Below are 25,288 nucleotides of genomic sequence, written 5' to 3' on the forward strand. Positions count from 1 at the left end.
AAACGCTATTTTTGCTGCCCCATAGCAACCGGGATATCAAGAGCCTCAATGATCTTACATGATTTGTGAGTTTTTCTATAAAACTATTATTTACCCTTTAAGGCTATTTTGTAGTCATATAAAGGCTATTTTGTAGTCATTTTAACCACCTTACCTATTTCTGATCTTTTTAACCCCCGTAGGACTATTATCAACTTATTTTCAACCATGCTTATATCTAACATGCATATAATTCTAATAAGTTTTTAACCATGACAAGCAATATTATCTCTTTCAACGCCTCACAAAATTCTTTCGATAATGATTACTGAATTTTGTTTGTAAGAATGAATACAATTTTTGAAACTTATGTTTTATGAGATAAAATGATGCACGAAAAAATTGTACTACAACTTTTTATGAATCCTACAAGTATCCAGATGCTGTTCAAATGAATTTTAAATTAGACAAATTTATTGAGTCTTTTTTTTAAGCATAAAAAAGAAAAGAAATACACAAATTTGCAATTTCAAAAATAATGAAAATAATTTATCACCAATCATTTACAAAAAAATTGACGAAGAAAATTTAAAAAACTGCGGTGACTAAAGAAAATGATGAGTATTGAAATTTGCTTCAAATTACACTAGTAATTTCTAGCATAAGTTTCCTAGACTTGGGATGAATTTGAAATTTAAAGTTTTATTAGGTTTTTTTGGTTTTTTAGTTAGATATTTTAGGTGTTTGAAATTTTACTTATGGAGATTTTTGGTTGTAACATTGCTATTTAAAGCCCGATATGCTTAATAAAAAGATTGAGATATATTTTCAACTTTTATTTTAGGCTTCATACTTTTAGAAAAATAACACTTTGTTTGTACGAGACACTGAGATATCTTGGTTGTTTAAACTGTCAATACTTCAACTTGTATAGTCTCTTAAATTTTATTTGTTAAACTGACACAATTTCTTTGACTTTAAAAAGATAGTAGAGCTATGGTGGAATTTTTAACAAGTACATTTTTTGCAGTTTTCTAGGTTTATGCATACACCATAATAAAACAAATGATATGAATATACCAGTTTATAAATTATAGCAGTTTTGTCGATTTTTATGGTTTTAAAAAAACTTGGTGGGCAAAAAAAGTTATACGAAAAAGGATAAATCAATTAAACTAACTTTTTTCTCTTTGTAGGATAATACAAAATAGTAATAATGCAAAAATCTTTTTTGTAAGACTAATTTTTTAAAGGATGAAAACAAGAAACATAAAATAGTAATTTGAATTAATTGTTTATCAGTTATTCTTGAATGCAATAAGTGTGTTTCTTCATAGATCTCTTAATAAATTAAGGAAAATAATGTTCTCTACCGATGATATGTAAATTTCAATATTTATTAGAGATATTGGTATCTGCTTTAGAAATTAAAAAAAAAAAACTGGCATTAATTAATATTAATCGTGCCTCTAGTATGTAATGATGAAATCATGTAATCAAAAATAAAATTTAAATTCTTAAAATAAAAAGATAAAAGATAAAAATATCACATATAAGAATATTTTATCACATTGTATTTATTAAAATTGTTGAGGAAATATATGAGCACTGTATCTTATTTATGGGGTGTTATTTTTTCCCTTTATTATCCACAGGTCACAAATAGTAAGATTTTCATTTAATTAAAATAAAGTATTGTACCTCAAGCTTCAACATGTAAGCATTTATTAGATTTAAAAATTTTGTTATAATTTCCTCTCTCAGTATGTACAGAGCAACAACACGTTTTCCTTGTTGCATCTCAGATCCACTCTGTTCGTGAATTCTAATAAAAGATTATCCTCTCTCCTCACCGATCTTCTAGGGTTTCTCCATTTTGCGCATCACGACACTTCTTTGGCGATTTATCCATCATTTCTGTTTCCCCTTTTGTTCTACTCTAGGACACCGTCACCTTTCCACCCAAAAAAAGTTACCAGATTCCGACAACCAAGAAGCAATAAATTTGGGTGGAATTATTTTTTCTTTGCATTAGAGTGCATACGATCTCCTCTTCAAATTCCAGGTTCCATATTACCAAATAATTTTCTAGATTTCTTTTACGTTGCCTGTAGTTTTATCGTTTTTAGATCGTTTCATTGTTATATATTTTGCAGGTCTTTTTTTCTCAATATATCTTTCATATCTAGTTGTTGATATGTTTTTGTTGGAATATTCCCGCATTAATTGTACAAAGAAAAATTATACTCTATATTTTCCTTAGTAAACTATTGGCACTGCGTTAATCAAGAAAAAGTAAAGTAATGCCTCAATATTTTATCATGGAAAACCGCATCACATAAAGGGTATGAACCACAACTTACACCTATATAGGATTTAAATAAACTTCAGTAAAATCTAAGACTACAAAAGGATTTAGACTATAACATTTGCAAATCTTAGGAACTAAACTCTGATTCATTTGTATCAACAATCATCCTTAACTGTTGAACCCATCTTCAAGTTGCCTCCAACTCGAAGAATAATCAAAGCTATCAAAAAAAATATTACAACTCAAAAATTATCAATACAAATGAACTAGACTGAAGAACTAGAAAGCATAAGCCTATGGATTATGTTCTTTAATCTTGTTTCTCTGTACCAATGCACTAGAATCTTCAACCAAAACTTGCTCTTATTTGATTGAAGTGAATAAAGTTCTTGTGGAACCCTTAATAGATGCAAGACTTCTCCTTCTTTGAGTTTATAGTAGATATCCTTCCTTATACAACTTCCCTTTATTTGTACACTTCCACTATGAAAAGAAACTTTATGTAAACAAGTCTTTTGTCATAAAATCTCTTTGTTCACCACCTTTAATCCTTTTTATTCACACGATACCTCTTCTCCTAATCCCATTCGGACTGTGTCTGAGTGAAACACATATCAGTAACGAGTACCCTGCATCTCCCCCCCCCCCATTTATCAATTATCAAAATCTTAGTCTCTCTTACTTCAACCATGGCTTCTTATGTGCATAACTTCAACCTGAGACATGCCGATCTCTCAAAGCAAAACAATCAACGAAACATATTAGAGCATCGGGATAGTCAAATTAGAATATAAATATCACATAAGTAAGCATTTCCCTTTTTTTGGCATCATAAAACACTACTACTATAGATAAAACGCAGGTGATGAAATTTTAATACTCATGGTCATTGGGATTTAACCTACACACATACTTTATGTAAGAACTCGAAAAGTTATAACATAGAATTTACAGAATCAGAGGAGATGTACAATAACAAGAAACTAAAAACAAATAATAGCATTAATGAAAACTTTTACACCACAAATGTAATCAAAACAAAAAGGTAAAAGCAAGCATTTGTTGTTAAAAAATGGAATGGGAAGGGTAAGAGTGATTAGGACAGAGAAGAAGAAGAAGAATGGGATGATGATGATGAAAGATCATTCTTAATAAGATCAAAAAGACCCTTGATATTAGAAGAATTGGTCCACCTCTTGATTTCAATGATATCCTCAACGTGGGGAAGCTTCTTCTTGATCCTAGAGCATCATCCACAAATTCACTATGTTCAAGTCTATAGGTGACACACAGATGATCAATGAATCCACATGACTGTCTTGAAGTGCTGTAATCCCCCCATTTTTGCTAACAAGTAATGGCCTCAACCTTTAATTAGTGCATTTACGCCACCCCTTCCTCCGAAGAGAATGTATAGTTTCCTGATTCACAACCACTAAAGCATCCCCGGTGAATTTTTCGAAATTTTGATAGAAACCACCAAAGTTTTAAAAAATAAACTCCAAGCAGAATCGATAATGAAGCACATACATTGTTTATCCTACTTACAAATTCAATGCACGTGATAGAAGAAGAGTTAGGACAAATTTAGGGGCAGTTGAGAAATCAATAACTCCATAAGGGTGAGATCCATTCACCTCAGTACAGTTGTGCTTTCTTAGAAATATCATTTTGTTCATAACATAAAACAGTAGTTTCTGTAAGGGAAGCATAACACCTTTCTCAGCTCTAGTGTGAGCCTCTAACATAGGAATATCTGATAAGCATCTTGACATATACAAGGTTGAAGGCAATTCATCAAGTGGAGACCAATCTTTATTCACATAGTGACACTACCCAATGCTTGGAACACCCAAGATGTCAGCATGTCATAAGTATTAAAAGTAAAAGTAAACATCTTTCACCATCCATTAATATAGAATTGATAAGTGTTTTGTCTTCCCATTTTGTGTTTTTTATTATATTTAAAGAAAACTTTTGACCAACCATGTGTCCTCAACCCCCTAAAATCAGTAATCACTACAATATCAAAGCAGCATTTACTGCCTAGAGTTGAATTGTCCTTTCTGATAGTTACACTTTCAAAAAGGTCAACAGATTATCAGTGGATTTTTTAGCTTAAGGATGTAGGACATTTTAAGATAAGTCAGCGTTATTTCTAGAAGATGCTTCGAGAAGGGAGGCGCAAGAACAAATGAACCTGCAAATGAGCATCTCATAAAGCTCTTCTTTCTTATGCCTCCCTTCTCGAAGCATCTTCAAGGAGGACCGCTATCTTATCTTAAAATATGTTACTTCTTTGTGCCCAAGAATCCACTGATATTCCTTAGACCTTTTTGGAAGTTTACATATAAGAAAGCATAACACAACTCTTTTGCCTCAAATTGTCCCAAAACATTTCCTCCAAACCCTCATACAACTTTGAAATGCTTTCTAACTCCGTTAAAATTAAAATATACTGGGACTAACCACATATAATAAGCTCAACTCTTTCTATGTTTACAAAACCCACTTGGATTTCCAGTTCATTTGGAAAAGCTCCAATTTTACTAGCAAGTCACAAAAAACACGATGCGCGCCTTTAATCTCAAATCTTTCAACTTCATCTTGAATCAAGAAAAGGAAACTGTCTGGACTGCCAAAGGCTTCTTGATGTGTTATTGCACACTTTAACGGATGCATGAACTTAATAAACTCACGCACACCACTCTATGATAATTGTATGTACTCACTTGATTGCATACTCAATTCCAAAGAATGAGATAACCTTGTTTCCAATTCATGAACAACAGGACAAGCATCCTGCAATCTTATCACACACTTAACATCATGGATACACCCCTTCATCATCACAGCTAGACTACTATGCCAAAATAAATACAAAGCATCAGCAACACCCTCTACCCCTCTTAGAATCTGACAAAACTGGAATGATATAGGAGCAAACTTCATATATATGGAATTTGAATTGCTTCTTAAATCCTTCATAACTAAAAAAAGTGGAATGCGTATATATCTCCTTGTTACCAAAACCAACAATAGTACAACAAATTACATCTTCCTGTTGTCTTTCCAGTTTCTTTAGACATAATGCACACCTTCAATCTTTTCTTTGTAATAGTGCATCTCAAATCTTTCCTTTCCTGCTTCACAATTACCTTAATTCTAAGGGAAACTAAGTGGACAACAAAATAACGGCATATTGCACACTTCAACAGATGCATAAACTGTGAAAAATGATAAAGATGATTTTTGGAATATTATTTATTTTTAAAGTATAATTTCTAGAATAGTCTAGTGTTATATTGAAAAATAACTATTAAAATGAAATTTTTATATATTTTAGTCACGTCGCCTTGAAGAAATAACTAGATATTTTATAGAGTTAGATATTTGCAATAAAAGATAGAATAATCTATATCTTGTAATATCTAGTACCATTCCAAACTAGTATACATAGGGGTGAACTTAGTCATCGGTATGCAACCTAAGAAAAACCCAAAAACAACCTAAATCAAAAGTGTATTCTTCTATAATAAAGTTCTCTTATCCAAAATCATTCTTCTCCTCTTTAGCTTCCTCTTCTTTAATTGAGTCTTCTAATCATAGATAAAAATCTTGTGCTGAAGAATGATTGATAGGAACGAATTGCCCGAGCTTTCCAGCATCCGATCAACTCACACCTCCCAGCCCTGTTACTTAAAGTTAGACATTGGGTTGGCGTTGCCTCATTCTTGAAGCTACATTCTCTTGCTAAATCAACCTTCCTGATTGTAGTTTTCTTCTGCTATTCTCTACATAAACTTGATATAATAATGGATAACTGATAACCTTATAAACAAAGTTGATTGCACACTATATTCTAAAACATGCAATTACCTTGTTCCCAATGGGCGAACAAATTAAAACATCCTGCAGTCCTAAAATATTCTTAACATCATACAACCCCTGGCAGAAGCTTACGAATTGTAACAATATAAGAGCACACTACCTATATACGGTTATATTGTTGGGGAAAACTGTACTACATGAATCTACAAATTTACAAAATGCTTCCATGAGCAGCTTGTTTGCTAAATATAAAAGGAGGCGCAGGAACAAAGGAGTGATTAAATATTAGGAGATATTCCTCAGATATACTAGTATCATCCTTTAGGGTCATTGTGAGAAACATGATAAGTACTTCATCATATGAGAGACATTAGTAGTAGAATTAGTCGCTTGGTAATCATCTTTTTCTAGTAAATGAAAGAGAAAGGCCATCATCTATAAATTACTTATCCTTTTTTATTGTGGGTTCATGGAACTTAGAGGTGTTGCATCTTTTCAATCCTTTTATAGAAGGTTTGGGGAAGTTAAGATTCAAATTCTTCTTGAAATTAGTTCTGATAACAACATTGATTGGTGTTCCTCACCTGACGTTTTATGTTATTGTTGTCTTTCCTTGTGTGAAAATTTCTCAGGTGGACAATGTTACCTCTTTCTTGAGGAATACAATTGGCTTGGGACTCTCTATAATGCAAACTTTAACGTTTCCTCAAGTACTTGATAAACATGATCATAAATGTGACATACGGAGTGGAAATAACGATATAAGTAAAGAAGAGTTAACGTGTGTCTGATAAATTTAGTTAGCTTTTTATTCTTAGATGTAACTGTTGGATCCAATAAGTCAGATTTTATTTTGACAACACGAAATAAGTGAGAAAAAACCTTCAAACTTATTTATATTTTAATGGGGAATCCTCCAATGCAGACATTGGTAGACTGCAATACTCAATCAATTTAAACAAGCATTGAAGGTATAGTATTCTATGTTGGTCTTTGAGTTCCAATGAATCCAGCAAGGTGTAAGAAAGGTTAGTCATTGTCTAAATGGATGCATTTAAGTTTATTGTTTCACCGTAATCCCCGAATACTATATTTTTAGTTTTAACATTATGTGGACATATATTAAAGGGAGGTGCATGCATCACCATAATGAATTTGTTCTAATTTATGAGAATACATGCACTAGTGAATGTTATAATTTAATTTCTAAATTTCTTTAGGGTATTTTCCGATTTTATCAATAAACTAATCATTAATTTCGAATTCGCCAACTTGCCAGAGGTTATTTCCTTTTTAGCACAACAATTTACATAGAATATATATGATTCTAGGGCTCACTATTAAGAGTCTTATATTAGACCAAGGACATTTTCTAAGGTGTTGTCGGTTGTCTTCTTCTTCTTGTATACCTTTTATATAATTGAGCACCAGTACATAAAATAAGAAAAGTTACATAAGCTGAGGGGTCATGGGACTAATCTCTGATAAAGAACAACTGTATAAACTAAACAATCTACGGAAATGCTAAAAGAGGTACCTACACAGTCTAGTGGGTTGGTGGGTCTTGACAGTGCTCCTTTAATGTTAGAGTTCTGTAAATTTGCTAGAGGGATTGTTGGTTTTCATGAAGCTCTGTATACATTATTTTATAGTTGTTTAGCATTTATGATGAAGTGGTATGATGTTAGGAATGTTTTAATATTAAAGGATATTTTCCATTTTTCACGAGTTTGAAACAAGTTAACTGAGTTTGTGATCATTTGAGTTTTTAGGGTTATGAGGTAGTGATGTGAATTACTTTATCAATTTTATACATCCCGTGAAGTGTACTATATGGCATCAAGGAATTAGGTTGTCAGATTAGTTTTCCCTTTATTGAAGCAATATAAGGTTTAAGTAGGAAGGAATCTATTTGAGATGTACAATTAAAAAATATAAATTGAAGGTGTGGATCATGTATTTTGTAACTTGGACAAATTAGAGTTGTGTCTAATGAAACAGCAAAGCTAGCGATAAAAAATAAAGAGGTAAACCCATCGTTCTTTATTGGTCTTAGTATCTCGTAATTCTGATGGAGTTAAGATGCATTTCAAAACTATACAAGGGCTTGGAGGATTTTGAGAGAAGAAGAGTGAAAGAAGAGTTGCATTATACTTTTTGATAGTTGGACTGTCAAAAATGTCTAAAAATGTTGAGAGATTATCCTTGCATTATTTTGCACACAGAGGTAACTCAGTAAATAAAAAAAAACAATATTCCTTGAAGATGCTTCAAGAAGGGAAAGTCAAGAATAAGAAGCTATACAAGATGTTCATTTGTAGGTCCCATTTGTTGGAAGAATCATTTGAGCCAATTGGAAATGTGGATCCTAGATCGCTACAAGGCAATTTATTTCTGCATATATAAGAATGAATGAAAACAAACAAGAACCATAACTTATTCATTCTCAAATTGCATAAATCATCGGCTTTTCAGCGATCGAGGACTCGTATGTCCAATGTACTCAATTTATTCTTTAAACAAAACGAACCTGCGCATCTCGTAATACTCCTCGTTCTTGTGTGTCCCTTCTCAAAGCATCTTCAAGGCAAAACTCTGCCTAATCTTAATACATGTTACCGCCTTGTTCTCAAGCAACCATTGATAATTTGTAGACCTTTTTGAAAGTCTACCTATCAGAAAGCACAACACAACTCTTCTTTGGCTCAATTTCTCCCAAAATATTGCCTCCAAATTAACTCTTATACAACTTTCAAATGGTTTCTAACTTCTTTAGTAATAAAATATACTAGGACTAAAAACGTGCAATAGGCTCACCACTTTCTTTGTTTACCAAACGCATCTCGCTCTCCAATTTTATTAGACACAACTCCAATTTTTCCACCAAGTCATAACAAACACGATGCACGCCTTCAATCTCAAATCTTTCATTTCATACTTCACCTTGCATAAAGGAAGGGAAACTGAGCGGACTTCCAAATTCTTCTAGATGCTTAGCATTTTCATACTTCACCTTTTCCAGTTCATCCTTTAGGGTCATAGCGAAAAACATCACAAGAATCTTCATCATACGAAGGACATTAGTATTAGTATTAATAGTATCTTGTGAATCACTGTTTGCAGTTAATGAAGGAGAAATGCCATCATATGTAAATTATTTATCCTTTTTTATTGTGGTTTCATAGAACTTAGAGGTCTTGCGTCTTCTCAATCCTTTTGTAGAAGATTTTGGGAAGTTAGCGTGAAGTTCTTCTTTGAAATTAGTTATAAGAACAACTTTGTGTGGTGTTCCTAACCTAACTTGATTTTATGTTAATGCTGCTCTTTTTATTATGAAACTTTCTCAGGTACCTCTTTCCAGGGAAAGACAATTGGTTTGGCTCTCTCTATATTATTTCTAACTTTGAGGTTACCTCAAGTATTTGATAAATTTAATAAGATTATTTATATACTCTCTTTTAATCATTATTATAATTAATCTAATATGTACATTTTGTTTACGCTTATGTAGCCTCTATACTTTTGGCAGTGTATGTAAAAGTGAAGAAGAAACTTTCTTTTCTTACTTTAATGGCTCTTGATATTTTGACAACTAATGAGACTCTCTTTGCATTATAAAATGTGAAACCATAGCAGTAATAGTGTAACCTCTATGGTTTCAGTAGAGTGTGTAAGCCCTCGGGCGCAATAAACCATATTTCATTGGAGAGCTCATCTTTTCACGGGGAGTCCTTTAAAACAGTCAAATAGAAACACATACATTTAAAATGTTGACATTCAATTTTGGTCTAAATTTTTTCAAAATTCGTAATTTAAAAGTTTTATTTATTTAATAGTTCAAAATAATTTTTTTATAATTTTAAATAAGTGTATCGATAACTATCTTTGTATATCAAAATTTAGGATTTTTATTAGTAAATTTTGAGATTGCATTTTCACATGTCATTAGTTACGTTCATTATGTTTTTTCATATTCATTTTATTCGTTATATCGGTTAATATTCATTTAAATATTTTACACAATTTAAAAAATTCATTCAAATACGAATACAATTTGAATGAACAAATATTTAATCAACCAATAATTTTTGGGTCACATTCTCAGCCCATAACTTAGGTCCAATTTTAACAATTTCCTATACATAAATTAACTGGCTCACAAGGTTAAGATGGTGGTGGATGAAATTTTTAGGCATGTAAATAACCAGCTGCTGCAACTTTAAATTCGGTGAGCTCCAAATGGTAATACAAATCTATCTTCTCTTTGTTTATTTTTCTTTTCTTTTATTTTTTGCTTACCGATCTACTTTGTTCGTTCATGTACAATTTTGGTGGTCTGTTACTATTAATATTTCTTTTTTTTGGTGGTGTATTACTATTAATATTTATTTTTGATGCTAGCGTCTCTTTGCTTGTTATTTTGAGGTTTATTTTTTTGTTAGTTTCAAATTTTCAGATCTGCATCGTTAATTTTTTTTGGCTTTATTTGTTTTTGTCTAAGTTATGCTATTAATGTTTTTGACTATAAAATAAAATAAGGTAGTGTATAGAACAATTTGGTGTTTGTTTTTATTATTTTTAATTCTAGCTTTGTACAGTTAGGTAGGTGATTTTAATCTTATTTTTGTTGTATATATGATGTACATTTTAAAAATGCTTCATTAATGAGTAATATGTTATGGTTGCTACTATTTCTTTTATTATTATTTTAAATTATTGTTAAGTTATTCTATGTTTTTGTTGACTCCTAATGCTAATACTTATCAATTAATTATTCAACTATTAGTGTATTGTTGGTTGTGCTATTCTTTTCTATGAAAATTCATTTTCCCTTCATTATTGTTTGTTATTTGTTTGTTTTAATTATTATTATTCTAAGAATGTCCGGCAATTCTTTGTTATTATTTAATTAAAATTTTTACTACCATGTTGTTCATGTTATCATTTTTGTTGTTGCATTTTATTTAAATTATTGCTTATTGATTTTATATGAGTTTAGATTCCATGTTAAATGGCCAATGAAAATCTCTCTGACGGTTTTGGAGGCTTTCCTATTTTAAGAGACGGAAATTTAATTTACGCTTTCATTTTTTTTTGTTATAATTAACCGATTAAGAAATTACCATCAATTTTCAAGACCTTCCATATTAATAAAGCGGATTTTTTTATTTTTTAAGTTATTATTTGATTAATATATTATTACTCATATTTATTTATTGCTAACACTTTTACTGAGTGTCTTTACAGGTATCAAGAGTTCCTTCCCATTGAAGATATTCGAATTAAGTTCAAATTATATTCTTCATTCATTATTTTGTATATATTAATGTTAGCAAATTTTAGGCCGCTTCTTATATTATATTATTTTATTACTTCTGTATATTACATGTTTATTATACTTCTATATTAATTTTGTCTCCTCTCAATTTGAAAAAAATGAATTCAGTCGTTACCCACACTTGTGGATTCCGAAGGGTGACTAACTCATTACCTTTGGAATAATTTGAACCCCTTACCTAGAATCAATTGGTTTCATAAATTTCCTTTTAAGTTAATTAAATAATCGATTTTCTAATTTTCCTAAAAATAAGGTGGCGACTCCATTTTCCCTTTTACCTCTTTAACCATTTTAAAATTCTTTTAACTATTTATTAATCGAGTCACCGGGACGTTGCTACCATTTAAAGGATGTCAACATGGAACATATTCTTAAATCCTACAATTAAACTGTTCTAAATTTCAGCCTTGATTAGATCTAAGTGTATCAAAACTTAAGTTTCAATACAAATTCTCATCTTATAAACCAAAGGTTTGATAAGATAAAAATGTCTCAAGACTAGCTTTTAGTACAAAATTGTCATTAGCTCTGACTTAAACATTTATGGAGTTTATATAGGCCCAAAAGATAGCAATGGGTTTTGTCTCAAAACTTATCCTAGTTCAATTGAGATTTTTATAGACAAATTAACGATAAAATTGAGTCTTTGATATTGAAATGTTTAAAAATTATCATTATTATACACTTTTATTTCACACCTTTGTATAAATTTTAATTAAATGATTTACACATTCATATCTTTTAAAGTTTTCATATAGTTGTTCAATTTTTCGTATGGTTCAGGATGTGAGTCATGCACATACTATAGGCTTGGGGTGTGATCGTAAATATTTGAATATATACATGCATATATACCTCGAGGCTACCCCCCAGGATGCGGGCACGGGACGACTCCAAGCAAACCCTGCCAACATATCATAAGCATATTTAAACATTTTCAACATAATATTCATAGTGTGCAAGAGCTACAAACATTTCATAAAATAAAATGACAGGGATTACCCAAAAATATATGCAAAAGCTAGAAATATTTCATACAATGGAATGATGGGAATTACCCAAAACTATCTCAATAAAAAATACATGAGTTAATTGAAAACTGAAATATCAAACTTATCACAGATGCTGTTGAAATAGAGATCGAGAAACGATATATGCCTTATCTTGACATTAAGGACCTAAACCTACATAATTAGAAGATGTAGCGCATAGTGTGCATCAACACTTGAAAGGTACTGAGCATGCATGATAATATAAAGTTGAACAATGTACATAAATGGACAAAGCATCATACTATACTGAAAATATTCAACATGAACTAACTTAATGCAATGACTAAGTTTGCTAGCATGCTGAAACTGAATACTGAATTGTAATTGATAACCTGGTCTATACACTAGAATCTAACTGTCGGGTCTACTACTAATCGACATAAAGCCACGAGTGATAAATGTGGAGTCCGATGTATAAAGTCGATAAAAAGGACCCAATATATCCTCTGGCGTGATCACAAAATTGATGCCTACTTAGAGGAATTATAAACCTATGGGACACGTAATGCTCAAACTATACGGGTGATTCACCCTAGTTAAACTCTGTCTTAAGCGTACTCCCAATTTATTATGTATATAAGCTATATTATGACTAAATTCTCAAAATACTCGATAGCTCAAAACTATGACTTCCTTACTGAAAATGCAAAGTTAATATCCTAATAGTGAAACATTGAAAAAGTACGACATGTATAACTCTTTATCTGCCTTAGCTAATGTAATTCATGAACCAAAAGAATACCATAACTAGATTTCTGAGATTGTGAAAGAACTAAGAAAAATTTCTATGAAAACATGATAATCTGATTTGTTTTAGTCTATGAACTGAATTGCAACATAAATTATGAAATTCTAGAAATCCTAGATCTCACACGTTGTAGAGAATCAAAAAATCTTACTGAATTCTAGGGACCTATTTTGTGAAAGGAACCCACTAGTGAAAGTAAGTCAATAATGAAATCCCACATACCTGGTGACGAATTCCATGGAGAAATCCTTCGATTTCGTGGCTGGAATTGACGAGAACATGTTGGGTTCTTGAACTATCGATGCTCGACTTTTCCCTCTAATTTGCTCTAAGGTTTGCTTGATTTGTGTGAATGATGTATTAGGTAGGTTCTAATTAGTTTAATAGGTTAAAAGTGAGCAAAGACACGTAGTTGAGGGTTTAAAAGACATAGTTTAGGGGTCCAACGCATATGGAAAAGACAAAACGACCCCTCCTTTAAGAGTTTACTGGAGACACCAACAGACTGATCGACGGTCCGCATGCCTACCGTTGTCTTGGCTTCAAAGACTTGATTTCTTGGGCTTCCTGTCACGACCGGAATCTAGACCCCAGACGAGACCGGCGTCGTTGACCTCCTATAAGTCGAAGACAAGCCTACATACGTCATTCTTATTTCATCTAGGTTAATTGTAGAAGAAATTTGATACTTTTTGGTTCCTAACATGATTACTAAACATTCTATTACATATATAATTGTTCACCATCAACCATCTAACATTAAGATCATCAAACGAAAGAAGCAGTGTATTATAACGATAAAGATGTACTTGCCAAAATTGCACCAATACAATGTATGAACAAAAACCAGAAAGAAACGCTAGTGGAACATCCTCCACTAGCTCAATCCTAGATCTAAGCTAGAATGTAAATTGGAAAGCATCCTCGAAACCATGAGGGCCTACCAAGTCCATATGAATGCTCGACGTCCGAATAGCGGCAACATTGATCCTGTAGCTATAGAGTCCACCTGTGCCTGCACCTAAAAGTTTAGACTTGTATAGGGTTAGTACACACTTGTACTATGTATGGGTATATGCAACCACACACCAAGGAAATGCATGAATAAGAATAACTCTTTCCTAGCAACATGATTATAGCAGGTCAAGTCAGTGGACTTACCAAATTGAGATTAGGAAAGTGAGTGAACTTTCCAAATTTGGATTGGGAAAGTTTATGAGCTTACCAAATTTGGATTAGGAAAGTTATTCCATGAGATATGCACCATCACACTTAACATTTTGCACACAGCACACAACAGTGTACACATAACACATATCATAATTTATATAACACATAACGTGGTTCATATCATTTATTCTTATTCTATTAGACCTTAGAATAATGGACTTGACATTAAGACTTCCCAATATGAGGGCTCATGATATGGGACCTCAACTAGGGAGTCTGCTTTAGCAAACACAGAGTCTGCTTCTTTCATTCGTACATACTTCATTTCATTTCATTCATGGACCAGTGTAAACACCAGTTATACCTACGATATAGTTTAAGACTTTCATCGTGTTCGTTGTGCAATGACTAAGAATGACCTAATGTCATTAGTTGAGTCTAACTCACCTCTTGATTATCCTATCCTAACACCTTTGGTATCATTCGTTTAATTATGTGCATCATTTTAGGCAGGCCTCATTCATTCATTGGAAACTTTAACTTTAACCGATATAGATCACGTGAGCATCATGAAATCTAGTGTCATGAAACCCCACACCGAAAAGAGGTGGAATCACCTATCAAAGTGACACAAAACATGCTAGCGTACATGAGAATTGAACCCTGTTAGATCCCTATATTGGTAGTATAGGTTCGAAGACTAGGACATATAAGGAGATCTATACCCGGCATGCCAGACAGTCTCATCTCATGAGAGTTACGTGAACCTCCGCCCTTCCCGAAAGAAGGCATCATCACTCATATCTAGTCTATCGGTGCTCAGTATAAAATTCCATTACATTCAACTCATACGTCATGGAGGCTGGCTTCTAGTATGAGGACATCATAGCTCAATAGATAATTTCTCATCTCATCAGTAGTAATAAGTGTGTTAATCTTAGTACTTTTATTATAGTTTTCATAGATTCTGGTCACTTCATTGACTTTACACTCTAATAGGTGAGTAAATTTTGGTAACATTTACTTAGGATCATTTGAGATTTCTCTTATCTTTTCCATTAGCCTCATATCATGTTTTCACCACATTCATTAACATTAGCACATTTTCTCTTCATAATTACTCACCCCATTTTACGTGAATTTTCATTTCATCATATGCCAATGCACTTGTCAATTTAGTGTGTTTCACACTCTTACTTAACCCTTCTAGTGTTTCATCATTTCATTATTCATTTCATCATTTCTCTATTCATTTCATCCTTTCATTGTTCATTTCATCATACGCAATGCACTTGGCCATGTATTGTGTTTCACAATCTTACTTAACCCTTCTAGGGTTTCATCATTTCATTGTTCATTTAATAATTTCTTTGTTCATTTCATCATTTTATTGCGTACATCTTAGGTTCACTTATTTTTAGATGTATGCTCGACTTATGGGTCTATCCATACAAGCCATGAGGCTTCGTTCATTGTTAGTTTAAGTGATTCATATCTTCATAAGATTATGTGGTATAAGATTTATGCATCTTGTATGTATGCCAAGATCTCGATTTCGATCTAAATAGACATCATAATTCTAGAATATTTAATTCACGTATGACTAATGTATCAATACGGAATTTGGTCAAGGGAACCCGGTTTCAAATTCCTTGGACAACACTTACATTTTTTTTCATTTACTTTATTTGATTCATACGGCTTGGGGACCCAAGTTCGAGCCCCAAAGCCTTGATTTTATTTTGCCCTTAATTTCTCTCTTCATTTTTCGCTTAATAGAACTAATAGGATGTGGGATCAAACCCCCAAAACCTCATTTACTTTTTTATTTTCATTACTTTTAATTCTCTCCTTTGGCCGAGGGGTTGTGGGTTCGAACCCCCACCACCCCTCTTTAATTTCTTCTAGTTTTTCCTTGAATCTGCCTAGGAGGTCGTGGGTTCGATTCCCACGCCTCACATCTCTTTTCTTTCATTTTCTTTTACTCTCCTTCACTGTCTAGAGGGTCGTGGGTTCGATTCCTATGCCTCACATTTCTTTTCTTTCATTTTCTTTACTCTCCTTCACTGTCTAGAGGTCGTGGGTTCGATTCCCATGCCTCACATTTTTTTTTCTTTTACTCTTCTTCAAATGTGATTGAGAGGTGGTGGGTTCGAATTAAATTTTTCTTTTAAGTTACATTTTCCAGCAAATACCATGGTTCAAATCCCCTTCACCACATTTCTTTTTACTTCTTTATTTTCATGGTTTTTAACCTGGTGAACTCATGGGTTCAATCATCCATGACCTCACTTGTTTTAATTCTTTATTTTTTCAATTTTTTGAACCCTCTTTGCTGACCAAAATTCATCAATAGAAGCTGGAAATTTTCTTTTAATTTTTCAGCATCATTTCATCAAGTTACACCGTAGTTCTTAGGGGAATTTCGTAGTGCATATAGAACGTTTTAGGTGCGTCTTCATGTATTAATTTAGCCAAGACATGATCCCTCAAATCAGCCACATTTCGAATCATATGAACATAACATTTACATCAACATGTGTACATGAAATATAAAGAAGTATCATGCCATTTCATGTCCTAATCTATGAACCATAGCCACGACAACACACACTTGCACACGTAGTTAAATTTTCGGAGACATCAACGTAAGTCACATAATTCCAAACATACATATATACAAATAATCATCACAATAACACGTTTCATCCATAGTTTTCTACCAGCAAACATAACCAACCTATTATTCAATGGGAGCTAGTTACAGGGATATGCAACGGGGAACAATCCTAGTTTTTGGAATGAATATTCTGAACCTTAAGGGGTATCTTGGCAAAGGGATAAAGAGAGAAGAGAATCCATACCTTTTTGACGTTCAAACCTTGACTTGCTGCCCAAAGAACTCCTCCAAACACATGTCCAACACCAAAAGTTCAACACCAAACTCGACGGAAAACATTCTCTTTGCCAACATGATTGATTAACGTTTCTTTTTCTTATATTTTCGTGTGAGTTCTTCAAATGTGAAGAACTTTGGTTTACCTACTCTTTTTGGAGTTATTTTGGCAGAGAAAACGTGAATGACTGTGAAAGAGACGTGAGAGAGATGAGCGTGGGAGAGAAGAGTTTTATTAGGATTAGGAGTCTAGTTTAGGACAGTCAAATAATGTTTTATTTAATTGTTAAAAATATGATTTCCTTTTATTTTAAATCAGTTAATAACTAACAAATGTAAATTTACCAACTTAAATTAAAAAACAATTTAATTCATTGCTTCCACCCAGGTTAGAACCCGAGTGGAGCAAGACTTCACTTCAATAGCCCAATTTCGACCCTGCCTCCCAAAAATGCCCCTCCACCTTATTAATTAAATAATTATTTATATATTTAAGGTAATTAATATACTACTCTTAGCCTGTAAAAATTCCATTTTACCCCTAGACCCTCCAAACCTAAGATTTCCTCTTTTTAAATCCGCTAAAGACTCCTTCGAATAAATCTTCGTATTCGAGAGCCCTACATGGTTGGACCCAACCTTTTCTAGCTCAACTAACTCGCCAAGTTAGTTGTCTTGGCTGTAGCAAGGGTTTAGAGGTCTGGTTCTACGCGCATCAATTCGTGTGAACCCGGTCTAATCGTAGGCATTCTAGACACATTCAATATTACTTAGCATATTCATTTTTAGGGTTGTTACACTCTATAAATATTCTATTGAGAGAATATGCCCAATATTTTACACTAATCCATATTTCGCTCATATCTGAAGAATATACCCTCTTATTGCTTAAATTTCCTTGTTAATTTAAAATTTTTTACTACTTGTGAAAAAATTCCCCCTTTGATATTTCACTTTTGAGTCACCCATTGAATTTACTATGTTTTTAATCATTAATTTATTTAGCTATGACTAATTAGAATGAAATTCTATTTATCTACTAATTTTCAAAACCACTCCCTTGGGACACGACCCCAAGCATTGGTTGAGTTACTATACTATTGCACGCTCATGGACATCTATACTGGAAGTTGTGTCATTTATTATGCAAACATAACCTTACCAGGATGGTAATTCCCACTCATATCATAATCCTTGATTAACTCAAATCATCACATCTCGCGAAGATTAAACTCTTTCTGGGTGAACACATGCCGAAGGCTCCTACGGTTTCTGAACATATCTATGTGTACACCATACAAGTAATGTCTCCAAATATTAAGGGCAAATACCACTGTTTCAAGCTCGAGGACATCAGTTGAATAATTTTTCTCATGTACCTTAAGTTGAATAGAAGCATAAGCTATAGCCTTATCTTGGTGCATCGCTACAAAACCTAAGCCGACTCTGGATACATAACAATAGATCAGATAATTGTTTGAACCCTCTAGTAATGTCAAAACAGGAGTTATAGTTGACCTAGTGTTTTATTCTATGAATCTTTTTTCATAATCATTTGATTACTAAAATATAACCATATTGAGAGTTAACTTAGTAAATGGAGAATCTATGGACAAAAATCCTTCACGAGCCTCCAGTAACACCTACTAGACGAAGAAACATAAAATATCTATAGGCAAAGTAGGTCTGTGCCATTGTCTCACTAGTTCTATTTTCTCATAATCGACTAAGATCCCTTCTCTAAATACTATATGCCAATGAAAAACAAAATATTTCAACCAAACCTCACATTTTTTAAACTTAGCGAATAACTGGCGATCTTTGAGAGTTTTCAGGACAACTCTCAAGTAAGTCGCATGTTCTTCCTTATTCATAAAGAAATGAGGATATCATTAATAAAGATGACAACAAACAAGTCCAAATACTACTTAAACATCCTGTTCATCAAATCCATAAAAGCTGCAGGTGAATTGGTTAATCCAAATGACATAACTACAAAATCATAATGACCGTACCTAGATCTATAGGCTATTTTCGGGATGTCACTATTTCTGACTCTGAGCTGATGATAACAAAATCTGAGGTCTCTCTTTGATAAATGACTAACACCCTAAAGTTGGTCAAACAAGCAATCAATCTTGGGAATAGGATATGTTTTCTTGATTTTGACTTTGTTCAAGTTTCGATAGTCAATGAATACACTGAGAGAACTATTATCCTTTCTTTCATGAACAACACTGGTGCATCCCATGGGGAAATAGTTGGTTTGATAAAGCCCTTAACTAGAAGGTCTTTACACTACTCTTCCAATTCCAAAGTAGTGGGTTCGAATCCCCACAACCTTCTTATTTTATTTTTAATTTCGCTAAGGCTGTGAGGTTGTGAGTTCGAACCCCCAAAGCCTACTTATTTTATATTTAATTAAAATTTGCTTAGCTAGGTGATTGGCAGCGAGGTTGTGGGATCGAGCCCCCACAGCCTCACTTTATATACCAATTTATATCGCCCTTCTCCTTTCAAGCCTTGAGGTCGTGGGTTTGATTCCCACGCCCCCATTTATTTATTTAATGTTTTGCATCCTCCTTACTCGCCTATACACCCCTTTTCGAATCCCCCCAGCCCCATTTCTTTCATTCTTGCGAGATTAAGGTTCCACATGGGTGAGGTCACGGTTGAATCCTGGTGGCTTCACCCCTTTAAATTAATTTAATTTTGTCCAGATTTCTTTTCTATATTTTAGCGTAAACTAAACTTATATTTTTGGATGAACACTTATAATTTTCGTAAATTATTTTCATCAATATTTTAACTTGAAAACTTTTGAAGATTCGTGGATCGTTTAACACTTTTAGGGTGTACTTCATGGATTCGTCTAGCTAAATTATTGGCGCTCAAATCAGCCCCACTTCCCTTTTTAAGAACATCACGATATACACAGGTTTATGTACGTAAAATGACAACCAAAACAATATTAAACTTGAAGGCTTAACTTGAACTCATTCACAGTAACCTTCACAGTGACATTTTTGCACATACACACACTTGCAAAAACATTTGAGTACATTGTTGCATTTAATACGATTTCAAGTGAACAACCTAATCAGAGTCATCACGAAAACATCACATAAACCTAAATCTACCAGCAATCATACCCAACCTACGATTCATTGGGAGCTACTGACAGGGGCATGAAAAAGGGGAAACAATGCTAGTTTTCGAATGACTAATACGAACCTTAAGGGGCCTCTTGGGAAAGGGACCAAAGGAGAAGAAAACACATACCTTTTTGACGTTCAAACCTTTGACTTGCTTTCCAAAAACTTCAACCAAGAACACGTGTAATCCTCTTCAATATGAACTCTACTTGAACGACAACCTCCCTTAGCCTAATTAGAGATTTACGTTTGTTTTCTTGTGATTTCGTGTGAGTTCTTCAAGGGTGAAGAACTTGTTTTATTTTAATGCTTTTGTATCTTATTTTGGAAGAGAAAAAATGTTAGAAAGAATAAGAGAGATTAAGTGTGAGAGTGAAGAGATAAAAGTGAGAGAGTGGGAGTTGTAGGAGGCTTAGGAGTCTATTTTTAGGACTTAGTCAATAAGGTTTTGTTTATTTAATAAAATTATGATTTTTATTTTATTTTAGATTACCTAATGAATAATAATTATTAATTAATTACATTAATTCAATATCTTAAAAAAACCACTTTAATTAATTGCTTCAACCTTGGTTCAAACCTGGGTGGAGCAAGACTTCACTCCAAGAGCCCAATTTCGGACCTCTCTACCCGAAATACCCCTCAACCTTATTAATTAACTAATTAATTATATATTTTGGTTAATTATGATACTGACCTTAGCCAGGAAAAAGACCATTTTACCCCTAGACCCTCCAAACCTAAAATTTTTCCTTTTTCAGTCCGGTAAAGACTCCTTCAAGAAAATCTTCGTATTTGAGAGCCCTACATGGTTGGACCAAACCTTTCCAAGCTCAAATAACACCCCAAGTTAGTTGGCTTGGCTGTAGCAAGGGTTCCGAGGTTTGGTTATACGCGCATCAATCCGTGTGAACCCTGGTCTATTCATAGGCATTCTAGACACATTAAGCATTACATAGCATGTACATTTTTAGGGTAGTTACATTATCCCCCCCTTAGAAAAATTCTTCCCCGAATGACACAACTCTTTACTAGCAACAAGCCACTCATCCATTGAATATATTCATACAGAAGCAATTCAATACTTTTCATTGGTGAATATCTTATTCACCTATTAGCATGATGGTGCACATCCTTGAAACCTACTAGTGGTTTCACATTAATATACTAAGGAACTCTTTCCTAAACTAGTCTCATCAAAGTATACAACATAAGTAAACATATCAATCATACAAATTAGCAACAAACATGATGTCTCAAACATATTAACCTCATACTAGTGCATAAATACCATATACAGTCAAATATATGAAAGAATAATTAGGGCTACACACCCAAGGCTTCATCAGAAGTGCCTTCCCCTACACCCCTACACTTGAGTGCGAAGAAACGTTGCCTCCTTGGAGCCTCTTAACATTGACCATTAGGCTGAACTCTCTCCTTCCGTTGTTCTTGACTTATCCTATTCGGACAATTATTCACCGTGTGACCCGGTTTTCCACAACAGTAACAAGTGTTAGTGCCCATCATACACTCTCCTCCATGCAGTTTGCCACAATTCCTGCAAGGTGGCCTCTCTTGAGGTGTATCTACCTCATTGTTTCTCTTAACTCTAGGCTCAGAATCCTTATCATAGTGACCCTTGGATGAACTTAACTCCCCTTGGTGGAACAGTCCCTTCATAAACCTGGGCTTATCCCAGATTTCAGTACTACTCATTGTAGAAAAATTCTCCTCAGCTTGCCTTGACCTGTTCCCTGCTCAAGAGTGCTTCCTCTTCCTGCTTTCTTCTACTTACTGGATATGGACCATAAGCCTGGAAAGGTCCATGATGTCATGCAGCACAGCTGCCCTACACTCCTTCTCAAGATCCTCATCAATCCCTGTCAAGAATCTATTCATCTTGTCTCTGATGTAAGACATAAAAGAAGTAGCATACCTGGATAATTTCACAAACTTCAGGGAATACTCACTGAGTGTCATAGATCCTTGCTTAAGGTTGATAAATTCCTAAATCTTGTCCTCCCTCATCTCCCTGGGGAAGAATCTCGCCAGGAAGGCTATCTTAAACAGCTCCCAAGTGACCGGAACTCCGCCCAAATCTCGGCTATCCTGCAACATCTTGCACCAAGTCTATGCAACATCCTTGAGCTGATAATAGTATCTATACCCACCATAGCCACCAAAATCTTATGCACCGTATCCACAAACTCCTGGGGTCCTCTGAAGTCTTAGACCCTATGAAAATAAGAGTGTTCATCCTCGTGAAGTCTCTAAGTCTGTCAGCCATGCTAAGCACTGGTGGGTTCTCCCTCTAAACATTCTGCTGGTTGACCTGGGCAGTCATGGCCTGGGCCTGCATAGTGATGGACTATGCCATAAGGTCCAGAGATTCCCGCACCTCCGCATCAGTCAATCCAGCTGGGTTAACAGGCATAACTACTCCTTCAGTTGAAGCCTGGGGTGGAACCTGATTGTTCCCAGGAGCTACTCCTCTTCTCCTCTCACCAACGTTCCTCCTAGTATTCATTCTCTGAAAACAATAAGGACTAATGTTAGAAACACTCATAACACCAAGAAATCTAACATTAGGAAAAACATGATAAGATCAGAAAAAGGGAAATTTTTTCTACGCATCATGAAGTCTCTAATAAGGGATAGTGGTATACCTCACTACCATGACTTAGAAACTACATAATGTGGTTGATGTGAACTTATTATTCTCGAAAGTTAACCTAGTGATATGATACCCTTTTTTTCACGACCGGAGTCTAGACCCCCAGACAAGACCGGCGTCTTTGACCTTTCAGAGGTAGAAAAAAAGCCTACATACGTAATTCTTACCTCATCTAGATTAATTTTAGCGGAAAATTTTAAAGTTTTTGTTTCCTAACATGCTTACCAAACATTATATTACATATATAATTGTTCACCATCAACCATCTAACATTAAGATCATAAAATGAAATAAATAGTTCATAGTTGCATTAAATGTGTACTTGCCAAAACGACACCAATACAAAGTTTGAAATTAAATGGGAAATGAAACACTAGTGGAACTTGATCCACTAGCTAAAGCCTACATCTAAGCTAGATAATAATAGTAGACAGCCTCGAGAGCATGAGGTCCTACCATGTCCGGATGAAAGCTCCACGTCCGAATAGTTGCAACGTCAACCTGTAAGCTCCAGCGTCCACCTGTACCTACAACTAAAAATTTATAGTTGTATGGAATTTGTAAACACTTGTACTAAGTATGGCTAGATGTAAGCACACACAAAGGACAGGCATGAGAAAGGATAGCTCTTTCCTAACAACATGATTATGGAAAGTCAAGTCAGTGGACTTGCCAAATTGAGATTAGGAAAGTTAGTGAACTTTTCAAATTTTGATTAAGAAAGTTAGTGAGCTTCCCAAATTTGGATTAGGAAAGTCATGCCATTAGAGTAACATGCATCATCATACTTATCATATTGCACACAACACATAACATCTTACACATATCACATATCATATAGCATATAACACATAACATCTTTTGTAACACCCATTCATATGCCATAATACCTTGGAATCATGGACTTGACATTAAGACTTTCCAAAATAAGGGCTCAACATATGGGACCTCAACTAAGGAGTCTTCATTAGCAAACACAAAGTCTGATTCTTTCATTCATACGTACTTAATTTAATTTCGTTCATAGGGTAGTGTGAACATAAGCTATACCTAGGATGTAGTTTAATACTTTCATCGAGTTTGTTGTGCAATGATAAAGAATAACCTAGTGTCGATACTTGAGTCTAGCTCACCTCTTGATTATCCTATCCTAACACCTTTGATATCGTTCATTTCATTATGTGCATCATTTGAGGCTGGCCTCATTTATCCATTGGGAATTTTAACTTTAACCGACATAGATCATGTGAGCATCATGAAATCCAGTGTCTCCCCCACACCGAAAAGAGGTTGAATCACCAGCCAAAGTGACCCAAAACATGCTAGCGTACATGTGAATTTAGCCCTGCCAGATCCTTATATTGGCAGTATAGGTTCGAAGACTAGGAGTATAAGGAGACCCATACCCGGAATGCCAGACAGTCTCATCTCATGAGAGTTATGTGATCCTCCACCCTTCCTGAAAAAAGGCATCACCGCTTATAGCTAGTCTACGGTGCTCAGTATAAAGTTCCATTACATTCAACTCATACATCATGGAAGCTGGCTTCTAGTATGAGGACATCATAGCTCAATAGGTGATTTCTTATCTCATAATTAGTATTAAGTGTGTTAATCTGAATACTTTCATTAGAGTGTTCATCGACACTTGTCACTTCATTAAGTTTACACTCTCATAGGTGAGTATGTTTTAGTAACATTTACTGAGGCTCATTTGAGATTGATCTCATCTTTTACAATAGTCTCATATCATGTTGTCACCACATTCATTAACATTAGCACATTTGCTCTTCATAATTACTCACACCTTTTTACGTGAATGTTCATTTCATTATATGCCAATGCACTTGTCCATTTAGTGTGTTTCACACTCCTACTTAACCCTTCTAGGGTTTCATCACTTCATTGTTCATTTCATCATTTCATTGTTCATTTCGTCATATGACAATGCACTTGGCCATATAGTATATCTTACACTCGTACTTAACCCTTCTAGGGTTTCATCATTTCATTACATACATCGTAGGTTCACTTATTTTTAATCGTATGCTAGACTTATGCGTCTATACATACAAGCCATGAGGCTTCATTCATAGTTTGTTAAGTGACTCATATCTTCCTAAGATTAAGT

General features: G+C 33.9%; 1 protein-coding gene and 1 long non-coding RNA gene across 3 annotated transcripts; one reads left to right on the forward strand and one right to left on the reverse strand.

Moving 5' to 3' along the window:
* Positions 1-1,894: 1,894 nt before the first annotated feature.
* On the forward strand, positions 1,895-9,686 carry LOC114078585. Of its 2 annotated transcripts, none has more exons than XR_003580204.1 (3): positions 1,895-2,044; positions 6,754-7,149; positions 9,469-9,686. It is a non-coding gene; the product is annotated as an uncharacterized LOC114078585 (long non-coding RNA). The 2 variants fall into 2 exon arrangements; XR_003580205.1 differs by having other exon boundaries at positions 7,047-7,149.
* A 12,204-nt stretch (positions 9,687-21,890) lies between these two features.
* On the reverse strand, positions 21,891-22,463 carry LOC107030241. Its single transcript, XM_015231598.1, has 2 exons — positions 22,279-22,463; positions 21,891-22,167 (listed from the first exon to the last, which is right to left on the reverse strand). The coding sequence occupies exons 1-2, from the start codon at positions 22,461-22,463 to the stop codon at positions 21,891-21,893; spliced, it is 462 nt and encodes a 153-aa protein (XP_015087084.1).
* Positions 22,464-25,288: the final 2,825 nt, after the last annotated feature.

The sequence above is a fragment of the Solanum pennellii genome, chromosome 9, assembly GCF_001406875.1.
Source record: "Solanum pennellii chromosome 9, SPENNV200".
NCBI lineage: Eukaryota > Viridiplantae > Streptophyta > Magnoliopsida > Solanales > Solanaceae > Solanum > Solanum pennellii.

Excerpts from the sequence above, each read along its gene's own strand:
- LOC107030241 (XM_015231598.1), bottom strand. The coding sequence starts at position 22,463 with ATGACACTCAGTGAGTATTCCCTGAAGTTTGTGAAATTATCCAGGTAT. Across the intron at positions 22,168-22,278 it reads AGGCTTATGGTCCATATCCA|GTTTATGAAGGGACTGTTCC; the intron begins GTAAGTAGAAGA and ends GGATAAGCCCAG.